Genomic DNA, 24,203 nt, shown 5'->3' with positions numbered 1-24,203 from the left:
ATTTTAATCAAGGCAGACTGAATAAATTCAAAATTGTTATGGACCAGTCCCAGCAGATCCAGTAACAACATTTACATAGTCTACATATGCTCTGGCTAACTGAGTATAAGCCAAATGAGAAAAACACCTTTCAATATCCAAGCACTGTGACTGAATCAGGAGACCATTTTCATCTGAGAAGGAATCTGTATTAGAGGGTATAAATACCTCTCTAGGGAGAAAAACAAAACAAAACAAAACAAAACAAAAACAAACAAACAAACAAACAAAAAACCACCAACCCAAACATGACGGAAAGAGAACTTTCAGTTCTGGATAATTTTCAGAGCTTTGTAAGGTATTTGAGAGATACACCTGAATCAAAATATATTCAATGTCTGACCTGTAAAACGTTTTATCAACTAATTAAGGCTTAACATAAACTGTTACCTGTGGAGAAAGGAAATATTCTCAGGCAGAAACATTAGTTTGGAATTGTTATATCCTATCTACAGAACTGAAAATTGTAGATGATGTCAGATTGACTGAATACAAAGCAAAGCTTACTCCAAGGGAAAAACTTTAATCTTTGGAACCACACTTGCTATTCCTGAACAGTATGTAGCTTCTACAGATGTGCAATAGACTACTATTTTTTTAAGCCAATGTTCACAGAAAATGGAGAGCTCCACAGTAACTTTACAGAAACGGACAGTGGAACTAGAATCTTTAAAAGACCTTGTGACTTTCTCACTTCATATTTTTCTAAAGCGGGTGCTGAATGGCAAAGAATACCATTTGAGATTGATGTATTTTAATTATCTTTAAAACAGTAGACGTAGAAACCTCCCATATATTACCTTGTTATAATGTCTCATTCCTGACCTAGAAAGATCACCTCTGAGAAGGAGCACTGCATGGCAAGCCTGCAACTAGCCTGCATGCCACTATGTGTTGATTTGCCATCCGGCTGCTTCTAAATAGGATGCTCAATGTCACTTCTTTCAATCTCAGCGTAGTCGCAAATTTTAACTTTTTTTTGAAACCTTTGTTTCTTTGCTAAGTTTCTATGAAATTGATTCAGACATACTCACCACCTCTTTTAAGTCTTAGATAGTTAGGCTAAAAACTGTTTTCTCTATTGTGCAGTTTAGAGAAATAGTTTGCAAGTACAACAAGAATATCTGTAGCATGCTGCCTGGAGAGTTCTGAGTAAGTTGTGATATGACAGTGTCCATTCTCAGAAATAGTACAAAGAGAAATACCTAATGTAATACACATCCATATGAAGAATACTTACAAGTAAGTGCTCAAATAGGTGTCTCTGCTCATGTTGGCTGTACCTGGTCCAGATGGATCTCTTCTAAATGAAGGAAAAGAAGAAAATAAAGAAAAAATCAGAATTATCATGTCTTGTAACATGTATAAACCTGTATGGCACAACACTAAAATGTTTCAGATTGGGTTCTGTTTTCTGTTGGTTTTTATTTTTTCTTTTTGAGTAATCTAGCTAAATTTTTTTCAGTCAAAAAACTGACATAAAAACATTTTAGGAAGCAATGAGAATGCATGCTCATTTTACAGCAAGGTATTCTTTATTTCATTTATAGGCTGTGATTTAAAAAAAAAAAAATAAAATGCCAGGCATGGACATCCGGGAGCTTCTTAAATGAGTCTTTAAGGCTTTGATTTTAATGAAGTGTGACATTAAAAAGTGTTAACTAATTGTGATTTCAACCTGTATAGTTAAGAAAATACTGCTTGATTAAGGAAGACATGTAAGGAAGTACATGAGCTCAACACAACAAATAGTATTGGAGTGGTGAGGTAAGATTGCATAGAAAACACTGAAACAAAGCAGTGACTAAGTCTGCTCTTTAAGGACCACTAAAAACTTGTCCATGGGGACAACTGAAAGTATATGTTTGGTAAAAGGAGAAATGGAGAGATGAATACATGTGGAGGTCCCTTGCTTTAAATCTTACTACAGAGAAATGAGCAGAGTTTGTGTGCTCTTTCCTTTTAGCGACTTAGTCCTCACTTATGGCCATTGTACACTAGTCTAAGATGGAGGAAGAAAGGCAAAAGGCTGATATGTCTATTTGTGCTTGTGTCTAATTTTTCTGGATTTCTGAGCGTTTTTTGGGTTTTTTTGTTTTGTTTTTTTTTTTTTTTGCTTTTGAGCATGTAACTTGAAACACATGAACAGTGCTGCATATGGCCCCTCAATATTGGTTCTTTTTTAAGCTCTCTGAAATGAGACATACCAAAATTCCGGCAGGTGTACTGAATCAGAAAGTTCTCGCATTCAGACTACAGAGCACCCCTGCAGAATTGGCCCTGTCTACAATAACCAGAGCTCAGAAGTGCTTTGCAGCTGCCATGTTTTCTGCTGAAGCTTAATATTCCAGCTCCATAGAAGTTGTGATCTTCTCAAAAGACTAAAATTGTAGCAAGGCCTCTTTCATGAAAATTCCATATTGGTCTTTTTTCATTAAAGGAAGGTATATGAAGGGGAACTGATGCATTTAAATAAGTCCTGATGAAACTATAGCCTTCCACTGAAAAGGAAGTGGTGACCTCACAAATAGCTGTGGCCTCTGCTGTTCTCAAAGCTGTCAGGTCATAGGAGATGTTTAAAGGATTAACAAAGCTGTGATTAACAATCACTAAAACAAGCAATTCTAGTTGTAGTCCACATTTTCTGTGACCTGCCATTTGTAAATAACATATTGCTATTGCCTGATGTTTAGTCACATTCTATATGGAGGAGCATTTTAGAGAACACCCAACTACTGTTTTATTAATGTAGTTGTAATCTGTAATGTTTCTTGAAACTGGACAAACTAGGTGAGACAATATTGGACAAAATTAATACCAGTTCTAACTTTTAAAATATGCAGGATTATAAAAAAAAACCCCAAACATTTTACCATTTAACAACAAAAGTTTTCTGGAAATAAAGAGTTTAGGACAGGCAGTGCAGTGGTTCATAGTGATTTTGGGAACCCAGTCCTTCAGGATTGGCCAGAGGTTTCACAGACTTCTGTTTTTACCAGTTATTATTGTTTGAGGCTGCTTTTTATGAAAAATTTCTTTTTTTTCATTTCATCTCTGAAAATAAACAAACAGAAAACATGACAGACATAAGATACATCATACTTCTTAATGCAATCTTCCTTAATTTGTTCTGTCTGGTTTTTAACTTAGAATTGTGTGTTTTCACAGGGTTTTTTACTCAGATCTCTACCTTAGCTGATGTTCAAGAGAATGTCATGGAATATCTCCATGTCCTTAGCCGACCAAAGGTTATTGACCAAGAGCATGATGTAGTATGGACTGAAGCATATATTGACAGCACTGTAAGTGTGCATGATAAAGCATTTAATATAGGCTTATTGCATATAATGAGGAATTAGGAGTAAAACTGTTGTGGTAGAAACACGAGTTGTGCACCTGATTTCTGTTTCTGGAATGTGCCGATTCAGTGTAAGAATCAGGACTTGATATCTTTATGTTAGAAGTAAATAATTAAAGATTATTGAACTTTAGCAAATATTTATACATCATGAATTAAATAGAAAATAATGAAACAAACTTGAGTAACAGCATAATTTTAAAATGTATTACTTCCAAATGTACATTTATTTTATTAATCAAAAATGGGCTTTGAACAGAAATTGATTGGATTGAGTAAACATTTTTTCTATGTGTTTTAAAAAATTTCAATGAATACATCAGTATAAAAGTTTAAACTGACAAGAATCAATACTTTTAGTATATATAGGTGGGTCAAAATCTGGGGGACAACTGTCCTGGGGAAGAATAATAAGATTCTGCCTCTTAAAGTGGATTAAATGGGTGATATGCTAACAGAATTATCATAAATGTCCGATTTTAATTTGACATCCCTGTGAAACATTATAGAGTTGAAGCAGAACTTTCTGTTATGCAGAGACTGAGCACTCATGATACGTCTGTATCATTTGTGGTAAATCATGAGATTTGCAGATGGCTGTTCATTTTCATGGGTTGGTCTGAAATAACTTTTTAATCTATTTTTCTTCTTGTTTCTTTTGATCCAATTAAAATGTTTTGGTTGTATATTGTCTGTAGAACAAGAGTTTGTAGCAAATACCCGTCATTTATTACAAGTAATGCCAAGTATTCAGTATAATGAAGATCACCACAGATGACCGGTGGCAAAGCTGTTTCTTTTTGTTTTAAATTTTTACTTTCATGAAGGTGGGACAAGGTGGGAGAATCTCATCAGCTTCACTTTTATATTTGGGGGGTTTTTGTTTGTTTGTTTTGTTTTGAGTCTGTAATGTTTCTAGAAGGTTTCGTTTTAAATCAATACAAAAATATTCTAGGAAAAGAGCCCACTCTGGGAATAGAGTTTTGCTTCATTTTTACATTTGCTTAGGTCTTTTCTATTCTTCAGTTGTGGCCATGGCTGGAGTACTGTAAAATAAATACTAAAACTGCAGTTATGAAGGAGAAACAAAGAGTTGCCTGTAAATGTTGCTTTGGAAGGAATTTACTTATCTGTGTTTCCTTTTTAAAAAAGACATGTTAATCCAGTCTCCCCTTTGTTCTCTTTCTTTTATTGAAACATAAGGATGAGATGAACAGAAACTACCAGTTACCACTGTCCCTTCAGGGCAACCCATGAAATGGGGAGATGACTATGAAAACCTAGTTCTTACTCACTTCTTGCTTTTATACACTTGGAGTAATCAGTGTGTGTATATGTTGAAGGGAGTTTTTGTACTGCTAGACAGAGTAGCAGGATGAGATCCATTTAAGTGGTGGTCTAGTGCAACTCTCCTCGTTGTTTGCTGAAGAATATTGCACTAAAAGTGTTCCAAACAAGTCTTCCTCCTTTCTCAACATCAAGTCCTCCCCTTTACCTACCAACAAAATACAAAATGCTGTTTCTGAATTAATTTTACGCTTTACTCTCTATTTTGTCTGTTAATCTATATTTCTTTGATCATTGCTGGGAGAAAAAACATTCAGAAAAGTTAGTCTAACTTTCAATGATTCTCCTGTAGGTTATGGAAAGGCTAAGGAAAATGAACTACTTAATGTTGTGTGAAATACTAAGTGAATACAGCAGGGGTGAGTAAATGCAAGTGAATTTAAGAACACTAGAGGGAGTGTAGAGAAGGAATCTTGAGAGGAGAAAAACCAGCGGAGCTGTTACATTCTTGAATAAAGGAACTGTTTAAATCCAAACAAAGCTGGTTTACTGCAATCAAAATAAAATACTTAGACGTTCTTCTCTTTCTCTTCCTTTCTCACTCTATTGACTAAGGCTAAATAATGTTACTATATACACTTTTTAATATATATGTATATGTACACATCTATATACACATGCACTCATATACATAATCACATGCACACACATATTTTTAAGTGTCTGAAAACTCCACTCAGGACCCTAATGGGTTGGATGCTATAAGAAAAGATTTTAAGATAGAATACCGTGATCTGCTTAGGTGCAAATACCTTTCTCCTCCATCCTGCTCCCCTCAAAAAAAAAAAAAAAAAAAAAAAAAAAAAAAAAAAAAAAAAAAGGACAAATGAACAGGATAAATTAGCATAGTCACATACAAAACTTTGGGAATAGCAATGAAGGGAATCTTGTAACAAACCAGGGGTGCTTCTGCCTCAGCTAAAGTTGCCTGAGTGCTGTTTTCAGAGACGATTCCCTGGCCATCTCTACTGTATTGGCATTGGAAGTGCCATCTAGATAATCTTTTCCATTTCATAACTTGTTGATTTTCATAGACAGTTTGTGTTCCTGCTTGGACCTTGCCAGGTTAGAAATAGTAGTGTATTCCCAGACAGCTTAAATGTTCTTGTCACCCAGCTGTGTCAGGACAGCCATAGCTAGATTCTCAGGATTATATATACGCGGTTGTAATCGGTGTCACCGTGCCCTAACAGCACGGAGTATACTTCCTCATTCCCTTCCCACCGAATATCAGAGGTAATCGGCCAGCTGTGCTGTTTCTGGGCATGCAGCATTAGGCTGGAACATACCAGGATCCAGACAGAAAAAAGCTGGACAGGAATACTCTCAGGATACAAAACGTTTCCCCTGATGCCCCAGCCTGTTCTCATCCAATATTTGTTCAGGATATATAAGTGTTTGATACCATTTAGGAATATTCTCAGAGAATTTTGCTACTAAAACAAGGCGTCTAATTCCTGCGTCTGTTCGCCTTTCCTGTAAGAGGATGTCTGCAAAATGTTCATACAGCTGCCTATTCAACCTAGCTTTGACACCCTGAGGTGCTCTACTTACTGTTACAAGAAAGTACAGCATTTATAGAACTGGAAATCCCTGGCAAGATATCGTATGCAGAAAATGTAGCATGGAGGAACCTGTATTTATGTCAGGTCTGTGTTGCCTTTGACACTGTCAGGGTCACATAAAGCAACTGAGACGGCCTCTCTGGGTGAGTCCTTGCTTTGCAGACAGCTGAACTGGCTTCCGTTTGTGTGTCCCTAGACTTTGTTCTCTCCCCAGTGTTTCTTGCCTTTTTGAAGAAGTAACCAGCCAGTTCCTAGGGCCAGTTTTAGCTATCCTCCATCAAAAAAGTCTCTGTTTCCTTAAAACCAGGATTTCATGTTGGAAACATTATTATCAGTTACTCAAAGCCTCACTTCTTTCAAAAAAAGATCTTTTGATATAGGAGTGATGTAATCCTAAGAAGCGTCAGTGACTCTCAAAGAAACTTAACAGATTTCTGAAATAATTTGAATTTAGGTCTGTGCAGAACTGGGCTGATTCCTCAGTGTGCTTGGTTTTGTCATTCGAGGAGTAGTCTTTACAGGCTTATCTTTGGCTAATTCTAAAGTCAGTTTCACAATAGTTGAAGTGCTAGTCCTGTAATAAGATAGTTGATTAAGTGCTGTCAATACCTTTAGGCTAAAATGTTGGGGTTGAAGTATGTGATATATACCAGCCAGTGTCTAGTTTTCTGATTCAGAGTCCTCCGATCCCAAATTCCACACCTTTCCCTAGGCTTGGTTTCTTTTCCATTCATCCTTCTCTAGTCAGCAGTTTGATATGCACTAGAAGTGAGCAAGCTGTGAGATTCCATGGGAAAGGGTGTTTGGGCTGTCAAGAGTGAGGGGACAGGCAGATGATTCTTGATTGTGGAGTCTGATAGGAGCAGAGATTATTTTGCTACACGTTTGTGTTCAGCGGTGTAGCCTAGAGGTGCTGCTAGCTTGGATGGTTGCCGGTGGGACACATGTACAGTGGGCCCTAGACAGTGAGGTCTGGCCAGCACTCCAACAGACCAATCTCAACGTAACGATTCTGCCTCCAAAGTAGGTCACACGTGGATCTGATGTTGCTGCATCAACATCACTAAGGCCTACGAGTATGTTTCAAAAATACCTTAATGGGTGCTTAAACACACCGTTGGATTTCTGATTGAAATCTTCCAAAAGTGCTCTTCCCTGAGTAGAAAATAATTCTAGAAGTATGAAAGTATTTCGGGGAGGAAACAATTTTAAAGTGTTCAGTGACTTCTTTTAAGCATATGTGCATCTATAGCAAGTCAATGCAAGTGAGTGTATTGGGGGGAAAAGCAAAATTGCCTGGACATCAGAATAATCAAGTGAAGTATTGCATAGAGGTGGTCTCTTGGGATTGTGGGTAATCATCTATAAAGCACAGAAGCCCTTAACTCATGGTAACATCTGGAATGTCAAGAAACGCAGCTTTTTGCTGCAGGAAATAAAAAGACTGGACTGACCCCTGAGTTCCCACTGCTTAGAAGCTTGCAATTGAGAATTTGTTTATTGGTGTGTATAATTTGACCTACTTGGAATTTGTTGACTCTTCCTCGTGAAATTTGTTTCTCATAACCGTACCTGAATATGTTCTCTGGATCTAATGCACCATTGAGTTCATCTCCTTCAGGCTATTAGTTTCAAGCTGTGAGCAGATTCAGGCATACGTTACCCTGTTGGCTCTGTTCAGTTTTCAACTGCAGGATTCCTTTGCATAAAAAGAGCAAATTCTTATTTCATTCCATATTTTGATATGACTGGTGCTTCAGAATTTGAGTTAATTTTTTTTTAAAAAGCAATCTGAGTTATTACAGGTCATGATTCGTCTTAATATGAATGGTGAGTGGTTTTTATTCTTTATACTTTTCTTCAGTGTTAAAGTACTGTATGTTGATTCTTCATTTGCATTATCCCCACCTTCTCATAGACATTCATTAAATTATGGACTTTAGTTCAATTCTACAACTGCTGTTAAAAAAAGAAAAATCCCTCTATTCTTTCTTTTTTTTTTTTTTTTAAGCAGGGATTTTTTTGAAATATTTTCTGACCAAGAAGCTGACACTGTGCTAGTAAAGCAACCTGTCCAAGAAACTTATTTCCCCTTATGAAGGCAGTAAATACAGCTAAAGCATTTCTGAAATGTTTATGATGGATGTTACAATTACATATATGATCAAACAATTCCAATTTATTCTTCTTCATCCTTAAAACAAATAATCAAGTACTATATAGGCATACATTTTACTCTGGTTCAGGTTCTTCGCAGAAATTCATAAGGAATGTAGGAAGCTCACTCTTCTCAGATACCTGTCACATCAGAATCCAAATGTTTTAAGTATGGAAATTTAGATTCTGGGATACAGGTCTTTGTCAAAGGATGAATTCTGAGCCAGTTCCAGAGCAGCAAGGGAAGCTGTATACGTGAAGTCCTGTGTATAATGTACAGAGATATAACAGAAAGTTCTACAGACTGAAAGCTATTTTGCTGGCATTTCTTCCATCCAGGAGTTTCTGGTGAGGTATAAAAATGCTATTTAATGCTTCTTCCATTCACACAGTTTTCTTTGTGTTCAATGCACAGAAGAGCTTTTATAAAGTAACAAAAATTAAATAGTACCCACTTTTCACTAGCTTCTATTCCCAGAGATATCTTCAAATACTTTTGGTGGCACAAGTTAATTGTGCTATTATAAGAAGTATGTGACATTAGCATTTTTATCACAGTAAAAGGTTCCCTGGGCCTCTATTTCAAAACTAACTTCTAGATTGTAGTACTGGTACGCATTAAAATGCATCAGAGTGTTCAGAATGCTCATGTATGTCTACAGCAAGTAAATATTGGTACTCACTGCAGAACTGAATGTCAGGAAATAGCATTAATCAGCAGCTGTGAAAAGAAAATTTACACACAGGCAGTAAGTTTTTATTTTTTAAAATGTTTTAAAAACTAGAAATCTGTATTGCTTTTTTCCCAATCCCACTTTGGACTTGGTTACATGCTCTAACCTTCCCTTTGTGGCTAGCATCTCTTAATCTCTAATAATTTACAGCTCTTTATCAGAGAATGTCATCACCACTGACTGACTCTGAAGTTCCCATGAGAACTTCCTTTTCTTGCTTTGACATTTGAGTGAATTGGGTTAGGGAAGGAAAATCCCATGCATGGATATCAGACCTTCCATCAGGTCGGTTTGTTCTTAAAATAAGGTTCTTCAAGCTCTGCTTTGTCTGCTACGGATCTGCAGTGGTCTTTTGAAGACTCTGATATGGGAGAAAAAGTAGAAAGTAGCCCAGGGAATGCCTTCTTATCAGTGCTTCAGTCTGGATTAATTTTCCTGGAAAAATATAACAGCTCTGACCATTTCATCTTTTTCAAAGCTTGTATAAGAGCATGATTGCAGTTTGAAGTTGCAGACCATCTGGCCCAGCAATTATGGTGTGCTGTATTTGCACTGGGATCTTGTAAATATGGGACAGTGCTTGAAATATTAACAGTGGCGATCAGTGCAGCTACTTGTTCGCACAGTAGAAAAAGACTATGCACATATTTGTATGTAGGTGCAACATCCCTTTATGCTGATGGTTAGCAGGCTGTCTGTAGAAATCTTCATTGAGAGTCCAATTAAAAAAAAACCTTTGAGCCGTGACTTTTATGAGGTTTGTGGCCCAAAATCTCCAGTTGCCACAATTAAGTATTCTCGTTCTCTCCTAAACAGTTCTAATCTGTTTGGTTTACTGCTGGATCTAGAATAAATGAATTACCATTAACAACATTAACTGTTTCAAACTCAGTAAGATGTGTGTCAACTGTCAAAACATAATGAGTGCTCCAGATAGTAAATTAATAAACCTCTCAACTGAATAGAAATAATGCACTCTCATTATCTTTCAGATGCAGCTCAAAATAACAATGGGTGTTGTTCTTTTTTTGTTAGAAAAATGCACATCTGAATTACTCCGGTTAGGCAGCGGGGTGCTAATCAGTGCAAGGAATGCTGTGCCACTTAAATTTGAGCTCAGAGCCCTTGCTCACGCACCAGTACAGGAGTCACGGTGCAGTGTGTCCCAATAAAACACATAAACTGAGACCCCTGAAATGAAAATTGGGATGTGAAAAGGAAAATAAAGTCCATAATGACCTAGTGGGAATACGAATACTTTAAATAAGAATTTGTGCATTTTTTTTTCCTGCCAACACAGTATGTACAAATCAGGACATGCACAAGCACAAATAGCACCTATGCACGTGTGTGTCTGTGTATGTGCACCTTTCAGTTTTGGAAGTAAACTGCTTTGATCAATGACATGTTTGCTTTACTCCACTGCTAGTGCTGGAACTTGGGCTATTAGGGCAATTTTCAGGGATTGCATTGCAAGGAATATTACTACAGAGAGCTAATCGCTAATTGTCAAAGTCACTAGAAAGAATGTTGTAAGGAAATATTTATTTTAATGAATTAACACTTTCAATGTGTATTGCTATATATGGTATTTACACTATAAAATGCTATATATGATACATCAAAAAGATGTTTAAAACATCAAAAACAAAAACAAAAGTCCAGCACTTAAAGAGGAACATAAAATTTCCTGCTGGGGATGTGGAACATGGAATGCCATCTGTATTATATGGCACTGAGAAAACTGATTATGTTTGGACCTCTATTTCATAGCAGATGGGTTCATTAAATTTAATAGCCTCCAGAGCCTTTAGAAACAGTGTTAAAAACATGTGGAACATGCTGAGACACTTCACTTCTCGCCCCACAGTCATTATAACTCTGGCACAGACTATAAATATTACAGTACTTTATTTCCATTGAAACAGATTACTATTATAATTATTTTTCCTAGTGTACATTTACATGAGAAATGCAGAATGCAAATTGTACTTCTTCAAACTTTGAGATATGCAGTTGATTTCTTTAAATGCACTTGGAGGCTTTGATATAGAACTTATTTTTATCTTCTTCCTGCAACATCAGCAAACAGCTGTAATGGCACAGCAAAGCTAGGCCTTAAGCAGCTCTGCTCCCACTGTGGTGCAAACAAGACAAGCATTATGTTAAACCATAGAAGGGAAATCAGAGCAGTGTTACAGCTTGGCATTTAGCTATATATTGCTTCTATTTTCTAGTATTTTATGTGACGGGGTAGCTATGGTTTGACTTTGGTCTCTGTTTATTTTTCATCACTGGAGCACAGAGAGATTAAATATCTAATTTCAAATCGGAATAGTTCCTGCAGAAACACTGCTTTAAACAGAGTAAAAATTGTCCTATTTTTGAAATATTCTCAGAATTTGATAGCTAAAGGAATATTTTAGTGCTATTTACTTTTAGAGTTTAAATGATGTTTCAAACAACAACAGGGAAGTTTTAACATGTTTAAGTGCTTTGACATCTGTCTAACATTCTTCCACCTCTTCATTTACATGTTCTGATGTTTAAACTAAATTACTGTTTTACAAACTTTGTCATATTTGATCACGATTTTTTCCAAAAAATAAGCCAGTTTCCCAATAACCATATCAGCTTGTTCTCATATGATGTAATTCTCAGTAATGTTCTTCTGTTTCTATTTCCTCTCCTACAAATGCTGTGACTATACACACTATCTTTTACTTGTTTTTTAAGGTCACGCTTGTTTTTAGCTTGTACTGACCATTTTAATGTGGATTTTCCATATTCTTCACATCACTGTGAATTTCAGCTCCAATTTTGTCACTGACCGTTGCTGATATTGTCAAGACCTGTGAATCCTAATAAACCGCTAAATTCCTACTCTGGTAGATGATGTACGATGACAGAATTAAATAACAACACCTTCGTCATATAATTTACATTCAAAGTAATAGTAAGGATTGCCAGTTGCTTAGAAAGAGCAGAGCGTGTAAGGACACAGTAAAACAGTGTATGTCAATGCAATAAGCAATTATTAGTCTATGAGATCTCAAGTATGAAGGGCAGAATGTGAAAACACACACGAATGTTCAAGCCTTTCAGATTGTAGAGCCCAGTTCTACAGGGTTCCCACACGTGTTCTCTGTCCAGGTCTTAAGAATCATAGAGTCCTCGCTTGTGTTTGGTTAAACTGAATTTCATTAAAGTATTTGGGCAATCTGGTATTTACAGCTCTGATAGTATTTCAAAGCAGTGTGTTCACAAAATTCATTCTGTGATTACATTTGGAAATTCAGTAAGGTTTGAATGTTAAAGGAATATATTTTGCTGTTTTCAGAGCTGTCAAGCACGATGATATTATGTTAGGACTTTGTCGTGAATTGTTAAGCTTTTCTTTGCTGCTTTTGCTGTAAATGTGGTGTGGCTTGTGACATGACTGCTTTGCACCAAATTAGTCTCTTCTTACATGAAAACTGATGGATGTATGTGCAAACGAATCCACAGAATTATAAATGTCTGTAGGTTTTGCCTGCTGGATGTTCTCCCACCAGTTACTATATACAAATTACAGAGAATTGCTCTGCTGTTGTATTTGATTAACGGGCATATTCATGCCAAAAGGGTATTGGTCTCATTTGCAGACACCTGCACACTAGAGATAGAGCAGCTTGGGACCATTTCCAGCTGCGGTCTGCCAATGACATACTGTGCCTTTAGGTGAGGGGACAGAAAATGCTTTTCATTTTCAGCTTGTTTCACAGGGACTTTTCTAGTTTTGTTGTGACACGAAAATAAAATCAAAAGGTGACAAGTCACTAACTAGAGGAAGGATTTATTTTTAGAGCTCTATGTGCTATGGTGAATCCAACATTCAGGATGATATGCCTGTTCTTAGGGAAAATAACTACTTAAAGATGTTCACAGCTGATAACTGTTTGTCTTTGATCCTACTGCCTCCACTCTGAGTGAAATTGAGTTAATTATGAGGAAATTGTAGCTATTTTGTCAGCTATATTACCTTTTTCCTCTGTTTTTGTATTTAGTTTTTAAATAACTGATTTTTTAGGGTAAATGATAATGTAGGAAAGGAATGAATTTAGTATAATGTACTAAATCCCTTCCTTTGATGTCATATATGTCATTCTTTGACTTTCTGGAAGAAAGAGGGCAGTGAAATATGCTTTATCTGCACTGCTGGAGTGAAAACCTGAAATAATAAGAAAGGCTTATTAAATTATTGGTGCCATTCAAGCTTTGCTGCAGTGGCAGAATTCAGTGCAAAAAGGAAGAGGAGAGAATAAAAGGAAATAATCTTCTATTTTGTCTAATGTTCTGCAGAAATTTAAGTTATTTATAGCTCTCCTTTATATAAAAAGGAGATTTCAAATATGACTCAGTCATGCACACAATACAGTATACACATTGAAGTTAATGTTTGTCAAAGTCATTATGACTAATATTTACTTTGAAGTTAGTAATTTCTGGAGAAATTATCCAGGAATACACTTTATTCTACAAGGAATAATAGGATATTTCCTATTGATGTTCTTGCTGCTTGACAGCAAGGTATTTGACCTTTGTCCACAGCATTGTATTTTGTCAGATCAGATCTTTCCAAACAAGCATTTCCCTTAATACTTAGTTGAAAGATGATCTAACCAGTTGGTAAATGCATGATCTTCAGAAACATCAGTATCAGCAGGAGAAGGCTTAGCACTTATATTTTCTCTGGAATTCATGAGCCATTTCACCTGCACTGATGTCACATTTTTGGGGAGGAAAATGTAATCATCCTAAATATTAGTTTACATTGCCTAGTGCTAGGTAAACCATTAAAATCCCTAAAGACTTGACACAAGCAGCCTACAGGGCCATTCCATTTAAGGACTTCTGTTACAGAACATGATTTTTTTTTTTTTCTTTTTACAATAGTGTTTAGTTAGTGCACATAAATACTACAAGAGAATACACATTAGAAACAGCATACTAACACTGAGGAACAATACAATTTACAGAGCTCTCTAATGTCTTTTTTGTTGTGCTGCATAATAATAAAGGCCTCAGTTTTCAATATTAGGTTTATTCCAGCAACCTGTCAGCTATATCCTTTCATTCCATATGGGTTACATTTGTTGATTCTTATTCTTTAATTTACTCTGCAGTAAATCAGTAGTATCAACATTTATGTACCTGGAGTTACACTGATGTAAAAGAGAAGACAGATTAAATGTATTAAAGCTCAGTTTAAGGGGCTTGGATTATATTTCTATTGACTGATGGAACAGTTCTAACATTTTCTTTTTTGGATTAAAGTCTTACAGCCTCAAAAATTCAGGAGTTACAGTGAACAGCAAGTTGCCTTTATAGGAGAGAAAAGTTTAATTTTTCTTCCCTCCTTCACCTTGTCCTTTTAGTGTTACAGTTCAGTTTAAGAAAATGGACATGCAGTGAAAGCCAATTTTGCAGTTATCAGACATTTTATTTTTAACAAAAAGTTTGCTGTGTAGCCAACTACAAGATAATGGGATTTATCACATTTTAGGTCCTGGCATGCCTAAAAATATCCTTAATGTCTGCAAACAGTTTTAGCTCTGAGATAGCTGAAAGAATATTGAGAACTTTTCTTATGAGTTCTTATAATGAAGGAGTGAAGTATGGGTGAAATTTTCTTGACCTGCTGGATAGTGCAACAAAGGGAAAAGAGCAGAAGGTGATAAAGAAATTTGCCTCTGGCCAAAACCATTCTTTGAACTAGATTTCAAAAGCATTGTATTAAATAGTGAAAAACTGCTTATTTGAAGTCAATTCTGGTCATCTAGAAGTGCTCTCAAATTCATATTCTTCCAACAAATCAGAGTCTTACCTATTGGCCATCAGGTCAAAATGGCTTTTAGGAAGCTTTGAACTTTCCAGTTGTGCAGACTAACAATAGAAATCTTCCAATATAAAAAAGCAAGAGAAATGTAGCTCTTTTTTACAGAGTGAGTGAATCTTTACAGAGCCTGATGAATTCAGCTTGCAGCGTGAAGAGTCCATAAAACGCTCCATGGCTTTTTCAATAAAGTATAGCTATAAAATCTCAGTGTAAAACTAGAATGGTGAGATACATTAGCTACATACTTATTAGAAGGGTATGAAGACAGAACCTATTCCTCAAAACAGAGCTAATGAACAAGCAGCAGCATTGATTATGCCCTTTTATCATTTATAATGGCAGCACTAGCCAGATCTGTGGTACCAGCCTACCCATAAACTGATATAAAAATATTATAGAAAAGAGAAAGAACGAATCATTGGATTAGGAGTTTGTCCGTCTAAGAGATATTACAATGTTAAATGATGGAGCATTTTCCAAGCTTTTTTTAAAAAAAAAAATAAATTCTTTTTTTTTTTCTTATATATTTTAAAAATAATGTTTGCAACAATTAGAGACTTAAACCTGCCCTCTGATCTTGTACATCTCTGTTAACTGATAGAATCAGTTGCTTTGCTTATGCATGAGAACCTGAAACACACGTTTCTAATCCTAAATCACATGACGGCCACCTTCCTGCTAGAGCGTAGTATTTTAGCAGATTGTTAATTTATTTGCAAAAGACACATTGGACATTTGATTCTCAAATACTTACACAAAGCCTGGACACTATTTTTATGGATTTATTTTCTGGGTTTAGGGATTATGCCTCTTTCCCTCGCAAAGCAAAACAGTACAATTACACACCTATCTGAGCTCAACTCCTGGGTGTCTCACTCTAGCTTTTATGCAGTATTTTTCACAAGCAGTTTGTTCCTTCTTTTTCTTTATGTTTCATCTGAACTTTTGCAGATGTGCCTTAAGATGAATCCATCGGTGGTTTGCCCTTTCAGAGGCAAATTGATAAATAAGAGAAAAGGCGATTCCCTTTGAAAAACTGTCTGAAGCTTTCCATTTAGTAGTTGTGCGTAAACTGCATTCCCTGCTGCTTTCTAATGCCCTTGACCTATTGTCATATCTGTGGATTTCTTAGCAAATGAAATTGTGCTAACACTTTGGTGCCTTCTTTCTTCCCTTAAAATGCATCCCCTATTGTTTATCAGCTCAAATAATCTCATGAGGCTATAGTATCTATCTCATTATGCCCTCCAGCATATTGCTCCATTCAGAGCAGTTCTGGGCCATTGGTTACTGACATAACCTTCAAGGTGTTTTGTGCTAGCTAAATATAAAATTTGTACAAGAGTTTTGCTCATGCAGAAGCGATAAGTGGGAAAAAAAGAATAAAACATAATAATTGTTGTGAATGTATTTGTTAGGCAACTAAGAAAGCAGATTATCAAATGTTCAGTATTCAAATTCTAAAATACTAAAATTCTCTATAAAAATGTTCAGTATTTTAATTCTAAAAGATAATTGGTTCTAGCACTTGGAGGCCTGTACTGGTTCCAGTTTTTGCATCAGACTTCTAGAATCACTTACTGATTTTAAAATACTTTTGGAAGGACTTGTTTCTAAGCAAGTAAGAAAGAGAAAAAATAGAGTAAGTCCAGTTAATTATAACCTCCCCTCCCCCAAGCCCAGCTCCATTTCTTTTTGCTTTGACATTCCTAGAATCTTTTGCATCACAGATTCATGTTCTTACAAGATCAGTTTAGTCCTCTAGTTATCAAAAGCAGATAGATTACTTTGAATTGTGTTTTACTGATGAGATTCTCAGTGCTGATCTTTTCCTTATGCTTGATTCTTCTGGTCTTATTCTTGCATGCCAAACTTCAGTCACTTGGACTCAATCCATACTTTCCCTATTTTTTCCCCTGTGTTTATGTGTTAAACATTCAACAGTAGTTTTGCAAGTGCCTTGCTTTGTCCTGGTATCAGCCAAAGCTTTCCTTTTTCAATTACAGGTTCATTGCTTTCTTCATAAAGTAAAAAATTAACAACTGCAACAAAAAGAAGCCTAAACAAAGATAATGGAAAGGGAAATAATATTGAATTAAATATTATGAATAGGTTCTGTCAGTCCACTTTATACAGAATACAAATATTCTTATTATTAACCCTGTGTCCGTGACACGAAATGATGTGTAAACTTCTTAATAGGTCTGTTTTATCTTCATACCTGTAAATAGTGTCTCCTGCAAATAAGAAAATGTTTACTTCTACAGGAAACTGCTGGACATGAAGTAATTTACAGTCTGTTTTTCTATTGCGTCTTTTGTGGTCACAGTCCAAACTACTGATCCTGAAACGATGCTGTTTACATGTAATAGAGTAAATGCCAGCAAAAGATTCTTCTCTCTTATTAAATGAACATTCCACAAAGTTAAACTGAATGTCTGGTATGAACTGCGCTTAATACAAACTTTCAAAGATAGGTCCCAAAAGCCTTTCATCAGGGTAGATTCCTTTACTCCTGTTAGGCTGTGAATACTCATTAAAGCAAGGAAGAAAGGATTCTCAGATTTCTAAACTGTACCCCTAAAATGCTGCATGGGTTGACTGGCAGAGTAAGGGAGAGGGACAGGGAGTAAGGGAATGGAAGCAGGGTCTGTCTACACCCTCCACTTCTGGCAGAGCAGTGCTCTAGCAATACAGAAGTGGTACTCTGTGGAAAAAAGATTGAGGAAAGAGTGGGTTTGGATAATTCAACTATATACGTTCTTACAGCCATTTCCTTTTTAGAGCATGTTGGATGGTTACAAAATAGAGTATAGAAAAATGTAGTTGTTTTAGAAGTGCAATCTCATTTAATACTACCAGAGTAACATGCTGAAAATCACAAACACTATTAGTAAATCTAAGTTTTTAAAGAAGTTCTGGCTTGCTTTACACATTCATTAAGTCAAATACACTTTCATACCTCATCAGAAAGTGGTTATCTTTAGATGTTGGTCTTACACTGATATGTAGAGCAAGTAAGATTTAATATGGAGCAAGATCAAAAACCCACTCTACTCACTTCAAGATTGTTTTTGCTTTGAGGCCAGTGTGGATTTTATTGTGGGAGAGAGGATGTGTGGCTAGCTCTTAAGAGGATTTATGATTATGAAATTATTTTTCATTTTTAGAAGGACTGTCAGAGAATTTGCCCTTTTTTTCAAATGTGCAAGGGCATTTATTTGAGAATAGATGAAAAAATGAATAAGTGTATATGCACCTATCTTCTGAGGCTGATTCTTTTCTCCCTTCTTTCTCTTCCCCCCTTCCCTCCCTCCCTCTCCTGGTAATTCAGAACAAGTCTTTACAGTACAAAGACCTTGCTTTTGTTTTTTGTCTTTGAAATACAAGTGTATGGGGGTTTTTTTCAGCTCTTTTTTTAATACAGTGCAGTTATTTTTATCTTACTAGAACTACTTATCTGGGAAGGATGCTAATGCTATAATCTATTGCCTTTCTAACAGTCTTTCTAAACGTCTCATTTGGAAATAATTGGGATTAGTAATAATTAAAATTACACTATCTGTTCTTCTAGAGGTGGTACAAATGCTAATAAATACTAACAAGTATTAAAAGTGTATAAGGATAAAGAGCCTAACCATATCATTTGATGCTATTTTGCATAGATAAGAACCAGAATCTTACAAGTATGTTGGATGTCATATTATGTGTAATGATGTTTAGTTTTAAAAATTTCTTTTCCTTTTGATATTATGAGTAAGAGGAAAGCTGAAAAAAAAATGCTTGTTGTCTAGAATACAGGTGTATTATTTTCAGTTCTTTTCCATATGTAGAATAAATGGACATTGGATTACTGTCTTATACAGTGTGAAACCTCTTCAGTGCTGTTAAGGTTGAATAAGTACATGGTTAACTGGAGTGTAGTGTGAGGGCGTTTTGTTACCAGACTTTAAGGGTATGATCAGAAGCTCTTCCTCAGTTGCTGCCTTAGTTCAGTTCTGAACACTGTTCTGGTTTCCCTGGTTGTTCTATCTGTATGTCTAAAAGTTTTTTAGAAGAGCTATTATTTAAATGTTCAAGATAAATTTGCTTATAAATTGAAGATAAAAAATTCTGGTCCTACAATCATGATATTTGACAATCCATACCTAGTTCCTAATCCATTTATCTTTTTGGTATCCAGGGATTCCAAAATTTTTTTCATCTTTTGAATAAAAATTTATGATTTAAACTGTGAGCTTTCTAAATTTTGTGGTGCTTTAGCAATCAACTAATGCTAAAAGCAAGCACAGTAAAAAAAAAAAGTTGAATAGCAAATACTTTAAAATAAATGAATAAAATTAAGAGAAAAATAATAAAATACTGTTCTATATCTTCAAAATTTTACTTAGATACTTTACTGTAGGTAAATTCATATTCTGACCTTTGTAGTAGACTGATCTGGTAGTATAATGTAAGTTTAAATTGTTCTTGATTTTAGACTAGTAAAAAAAAAAGGGGGACACATTCAAGACATAAACAGTTCTTATAGTCTATTAAAATCATACTACATCCCTATTATATGAATGCAAACCAAGCAGTAGTTCAAAACAAACAAGCAAAAAAACCCAGTGTGCGGTGTAAATCAAATAATTTTGGAAGCAGCAGAAAACAGAATGGTTTTCTCTGTAATAATATGATTGCTATACCAGAAAAGAGTAAAAAGATTAAAATGCAAAATATAACAATAATATATACATTTTAAAAATTATTTTCAGGTTAACTTACCATGTAGTGTGAAATATGATCATCAGTGAAATTTAACATCATGTCTGGACATACTGATGCATTCTCTCAGTAGCAACAGAAGTTAGAATTATACTTTTAAATTATTTACATTGCTGTGCTCACTTCTGTACCAGTAGTATAAAGAGGCTGACTGACTGACCACTGACTGACCACTAACATCGATCAAAGCAAAACAGAACAAACCCAAAATCTACTATCTCACTAAAATTTAAATAAACTATATTAATGGAAATATGGGAATTAGCACCAGTCATGTAATTTAAGTTGTATTATAACTTCAGATTTTATAATAAAATGTACTTAAGCAGTTTGAAAGTTTCTGATCATTTTCAGGGCCAAGAACATTTAGGGACCTGTGCCTCTAGATCTGGCAATTAGCTCTTCTCAGGTATGGGAACATTTTGAGCACTGTATAAATTAAAAAACCCTACTCCTAAGTCATTCACTGACAGAATAACTATGTAGTTCAAGTGTTGGCAGTGAGTGAAATATAGGCAGTAGGTTTAAATAAGAATAGGAAATCATCATGAAGGAAAGCTCTTTGCTGTGGGTGCTTGTCTCTTATCCATCCTCTTAGAGTCAATTGTAGAGCTCACGTTTAGTGATATTACTGAAGATATTAATTAGCATTAAATCCTTGTGTGTTTGTAACCCAGAATATTTGTAACAATTTGTGAGCTGGAGCTTGTAGAAATTTGGAGTCAGTGCACAGATCCCGTATGAGGTACAGCAAGGACTGTCAAAACCACCAGCCCCTAAAAGGAATATTATCCCTCTTTATGCAAGATCAGTCTGTGTGTTCCCCAAAAGAACAAGTTTTAGAGAAAACTTATTTACAGTCTCACAAAACAGCATCAAATTTCTTTATGGTGTAACGGAAGTGTACATTTAGTTCTCTTGTTCATGTTGTCCACTGTTGAAGCGCAATTGGACTAGTTGTCTCCATAAATTGAAGGTGGTCATCCTCAAAACTTAAACCTTAATAATCCAACAATCAAATAGCCATAACATTTTGAAAAGACTATTGGTGGCACTCGAATACTAATGATCCCCATTTTAGAAACTGTTATTTTCAGTGTTTTGAGATAAAAAGGCTGTATGAGATAAAAAGACTAAATATGCAGATTTTAATGTAGATTGTGTCACTTGGTATTACATGACATGTAATTTACAAGCATTATTTGGAGTTGTCTGTATTTAGAAAAATATTCCAATTCTATGCATGAATATTTGTAGGTTTTGATTAGGAAGGAAATATCTACTGTATAACAGATAAAAGAATAGTTATATCAATAATTTACATAGGGAAATCAATATAGTAATATTTATACCTAATATGTTTGCATACACAAACTGAATTAACCATGGACATCTATTTTGCACTGTTTTTCTTTATTGATGTTATAATAAAAATAGAACTCACTCCCTTTAAACACACATGATGAGGCCAAAATTTTGTTCATGGTGTGTGGAATGTTCACAGAGCATCAGATTTTGTGAATAGGTTCCTACTTTGATCTTCAGTTATGTGGTTTATTTGTAAAATCAGCATAGTTCTTAAGAAAATAATTGTTTATTATTAAAGTTTCTAACCAAACTTTGCATTTAAAGTAATCACTCTGAGTAATTTAAATACAAACTTTCCTGTAAATATTTTGTATTCATTAGAGAGAGAGAGAGATAGTTTATGCAGTTAAAAGAATCACAGTCACAGACTCACAGAATAACTGAGTCTGGAACGGACCCCTCGTAGATCATCTAGTCTAACCCTGTGCTCAGGCAGGATTAGCTGGAGCAAGGATGCCCAGGACCGTGTCCAACTGGGTTTTGAACGTCTCCACAAACCCTCTGGGCAGTGCGCTCCAATCAATCACTCCCACAGTGAAAATGTAAGAATATTCCTATTAGTAAGGGTTTCTGTTACCTTCAACACAAAGTTCAGAGATCAGACGCAGACAGATATTTTGGTGTTAATGATTCTCATTTTAAAGCCAAGTTTGCTAGACAGTGCGTTAGAAATTATTCAGTGATTTACATTAATAAGCAGTTATGTACTTTATAAAATGTGTACAAAGAGAACTAGAATGTTAGTTTTCATCTATATTTTTATCTATATTTTATTATTTTCTTCACAGCAACATTTGCATTTCCTCTGACCGGTTATCCTTTGCATGCAGTGCACAGTCGATCCTTTTCTAAAATGCTGTAGTTATTGCAAAATATGTGGTACCACAATAAAACAATTACATGAACAAAGAAGGATTTGGTATTGAACTCCTTGAAAACTGAAGTGCATTTTTCTTACGGATGTTGGCCCAGTAAGCTGCAGGTTAATGTCACACTTCTAATATTTATACTGAAATCTTAACATCACAAACATCCCAGTAGGAGGCTGAATTTTATTTCTTCCTCCATGTATGCATATAATTATCTATGATGCCTCTAGTACTTGATACCTCTAGTACATGATTCTAGGAAGTGGAGAGTAAGTGCATAGATTGTCAAGGAAAAATCATCAAAATCATATTTTAATAATGTATCTCATAGCAACTGAGTAAGTAGAATGTAAAGCAGTGAATTTACATTTTCTGCTAAAAATGGAGAGTTTGAATGTTCTTTCTATTCTCTCCCAAGTTTTTGTCATTTTTGGGAAGAGCTGTGAAAGCCTGCCTAGCAGTGTATGAACTGCTTTGCATTTCTATATACACGTAAATAAAGAATCATCTAACCCTACATTTAATTATATTATATAATACCATAAATAAACAACCTATATTATAGAGTACCTGGCACATATATGCACTAAGTGTTCTATTTTTTTTTTTCTCATTCTTTTCTGAGGAGCTTCACTGATGTGTGTGATGTCTTCCTCCTTGCTGTGGTGTTAAGTACAGCTTGCCACAATATTTCACACCTTTCCTGAAAGTGTATTTCCAAAAAGGAAAAGTTCTAATACATACATTCAATGCCAAATTCAGAGTCAGTATGTGACATGTACAGGATAAGTCTGAACATTGCAAACCACCATAAATGTAGCTATGCATAGATGTTAATTTTGGTGCAGCCCAGAAACTATTTCCAGAAATGGCTGTACTATCAAAACTGTATTCATACTTGTTGATTATTTACTGGCATCTTTGTGCTTAATTTCTATTGATTTGTACTGTATCTGATTATGAAACAATCAAGTGAGTAGGGTTGTTGGCTTTTTCCTGCGACTGGTGATAGTTAAATGTTTGGCAGGAGAATAGGACTGTTGAAATTAGGTCAGTGAATGCAAAATAAGAGTTGAATGCTTTAGCATAAATACATTGCAATGGTGTAAGTTTTTAGACAAAGATAATTTCATTCAATTATTATTAGAAAAATAGAGAATGAAAAATTAATTTCATGGTGATTTATATTTTCATTTCTCTAATAATAGAAATAGTTTTTTGGTAGAACATTTTTTTTTTTTTTTTTTTTTGCTGTTCTTCAAACAAACATAAGGTTGAATTCTGATCCCACAGGACAGTAACTTTCTAATTCTAGTATGTTTTCCTTTAAGACTTCTAGGCTTGGTTTCTTTGAAATTTGAGACATACAGCTACATAATGTTTTGAATAAATTCTTGAAATGGCTATAAAATATTTTAGAAGTGTATGGCCTTTTTGTTTTGGAATTATCATTAAATAATTTACAAAATCTGTCTTTATGAACTTCTTTTGTTAAGGGTGAAAGGAGACAGACTTTCATGATGACTGGCATGGAGTACTTAACTACTGGTCCTGTAACATACGCCTCCTGCTTCTAAAGATAGTATTTCAGATATATCTATGTTTTTGTTTGTTTCACTCATGTTGGCCTCAGTTATCTGGTCCCAGAAATAGTGCAATATCCTTGATGTTGCTCTCTTTGCCTGTCTTGGTTTGATTTACCATTTTAGTAACATCTGTAATTTTTCTGCTAATACCAAACACATTTCCACAAAGGGCTTAAAACATTACTAGATTATTTGCTAGTGAGGAAAGCATGACAATGTGTGCAATAAGAGTATTGAAAAACCTCCTACAATTATTTATTGTGTTACATTGTGTGACAGGACCCAAGCTGACCTGAATTTAGAGGTGGAATTCTCAACATGTCGTACTGGAATCAAACATACTGTGAACCTCAGGGGGCTTGCAGTCTCTGAAGGGTATTTTTTTACAATACAAAATAGAATAAAATTTGTTCAGTAAAGAAAAATTGGGGTTTCTGGGAGAGATAGATTAAAAAAAAAAAGAGTTTGAAAACAAATCCCCCTCCCTTTTCTTCATTGCATCCTTGCAAGGCCCTATGGCCTTATCTTGTTCTTT

General features: G+C 35.2%; 1 protein-coding gene across 1 annotated transcript in view; it reads left to right on the top strand.

Annotated features, from left to right (window-relative positions):
- Positions 1 to 24,203, top strand: part of CACNA2D3 (calcium voltage-gated channel auxiliary subunit alpha2delta 3) — a 466,439-nt gene that overhangs the window by 301,426 nt on the left and 140,810 nt on the right. The window contains exon 13 of the mRNA XM_026857568.1: positions 3,208 to 3,341. Coding sequence (XP_026713369.1) covers positions 3,208 to 3,341 — 134 coding nt within the window. The remainder of the gene's footprint in view (positions 1 to 3,207; positions 3,342 to 24,203) is intronic.

This window comes from Athene cunicularia (genome assembly GCF_003259725.1).
Source record: "Athene cunicularia isolate RWA chromosome 12 unlocalized genomic scaffold, athCun1 chr12_part1, whole genome shotgun sequence".
Classification (NCBI taxonomy): Eukaryota; Metazoa; Chordata; class Aves; order Strigiformes; family Strigidae; genus Athene; species Athene cunicularia.
Note: the sequence above shows the minus strand (reverse complement) of the source record. Positions and strands in the feature narration are given on the sequence as shown.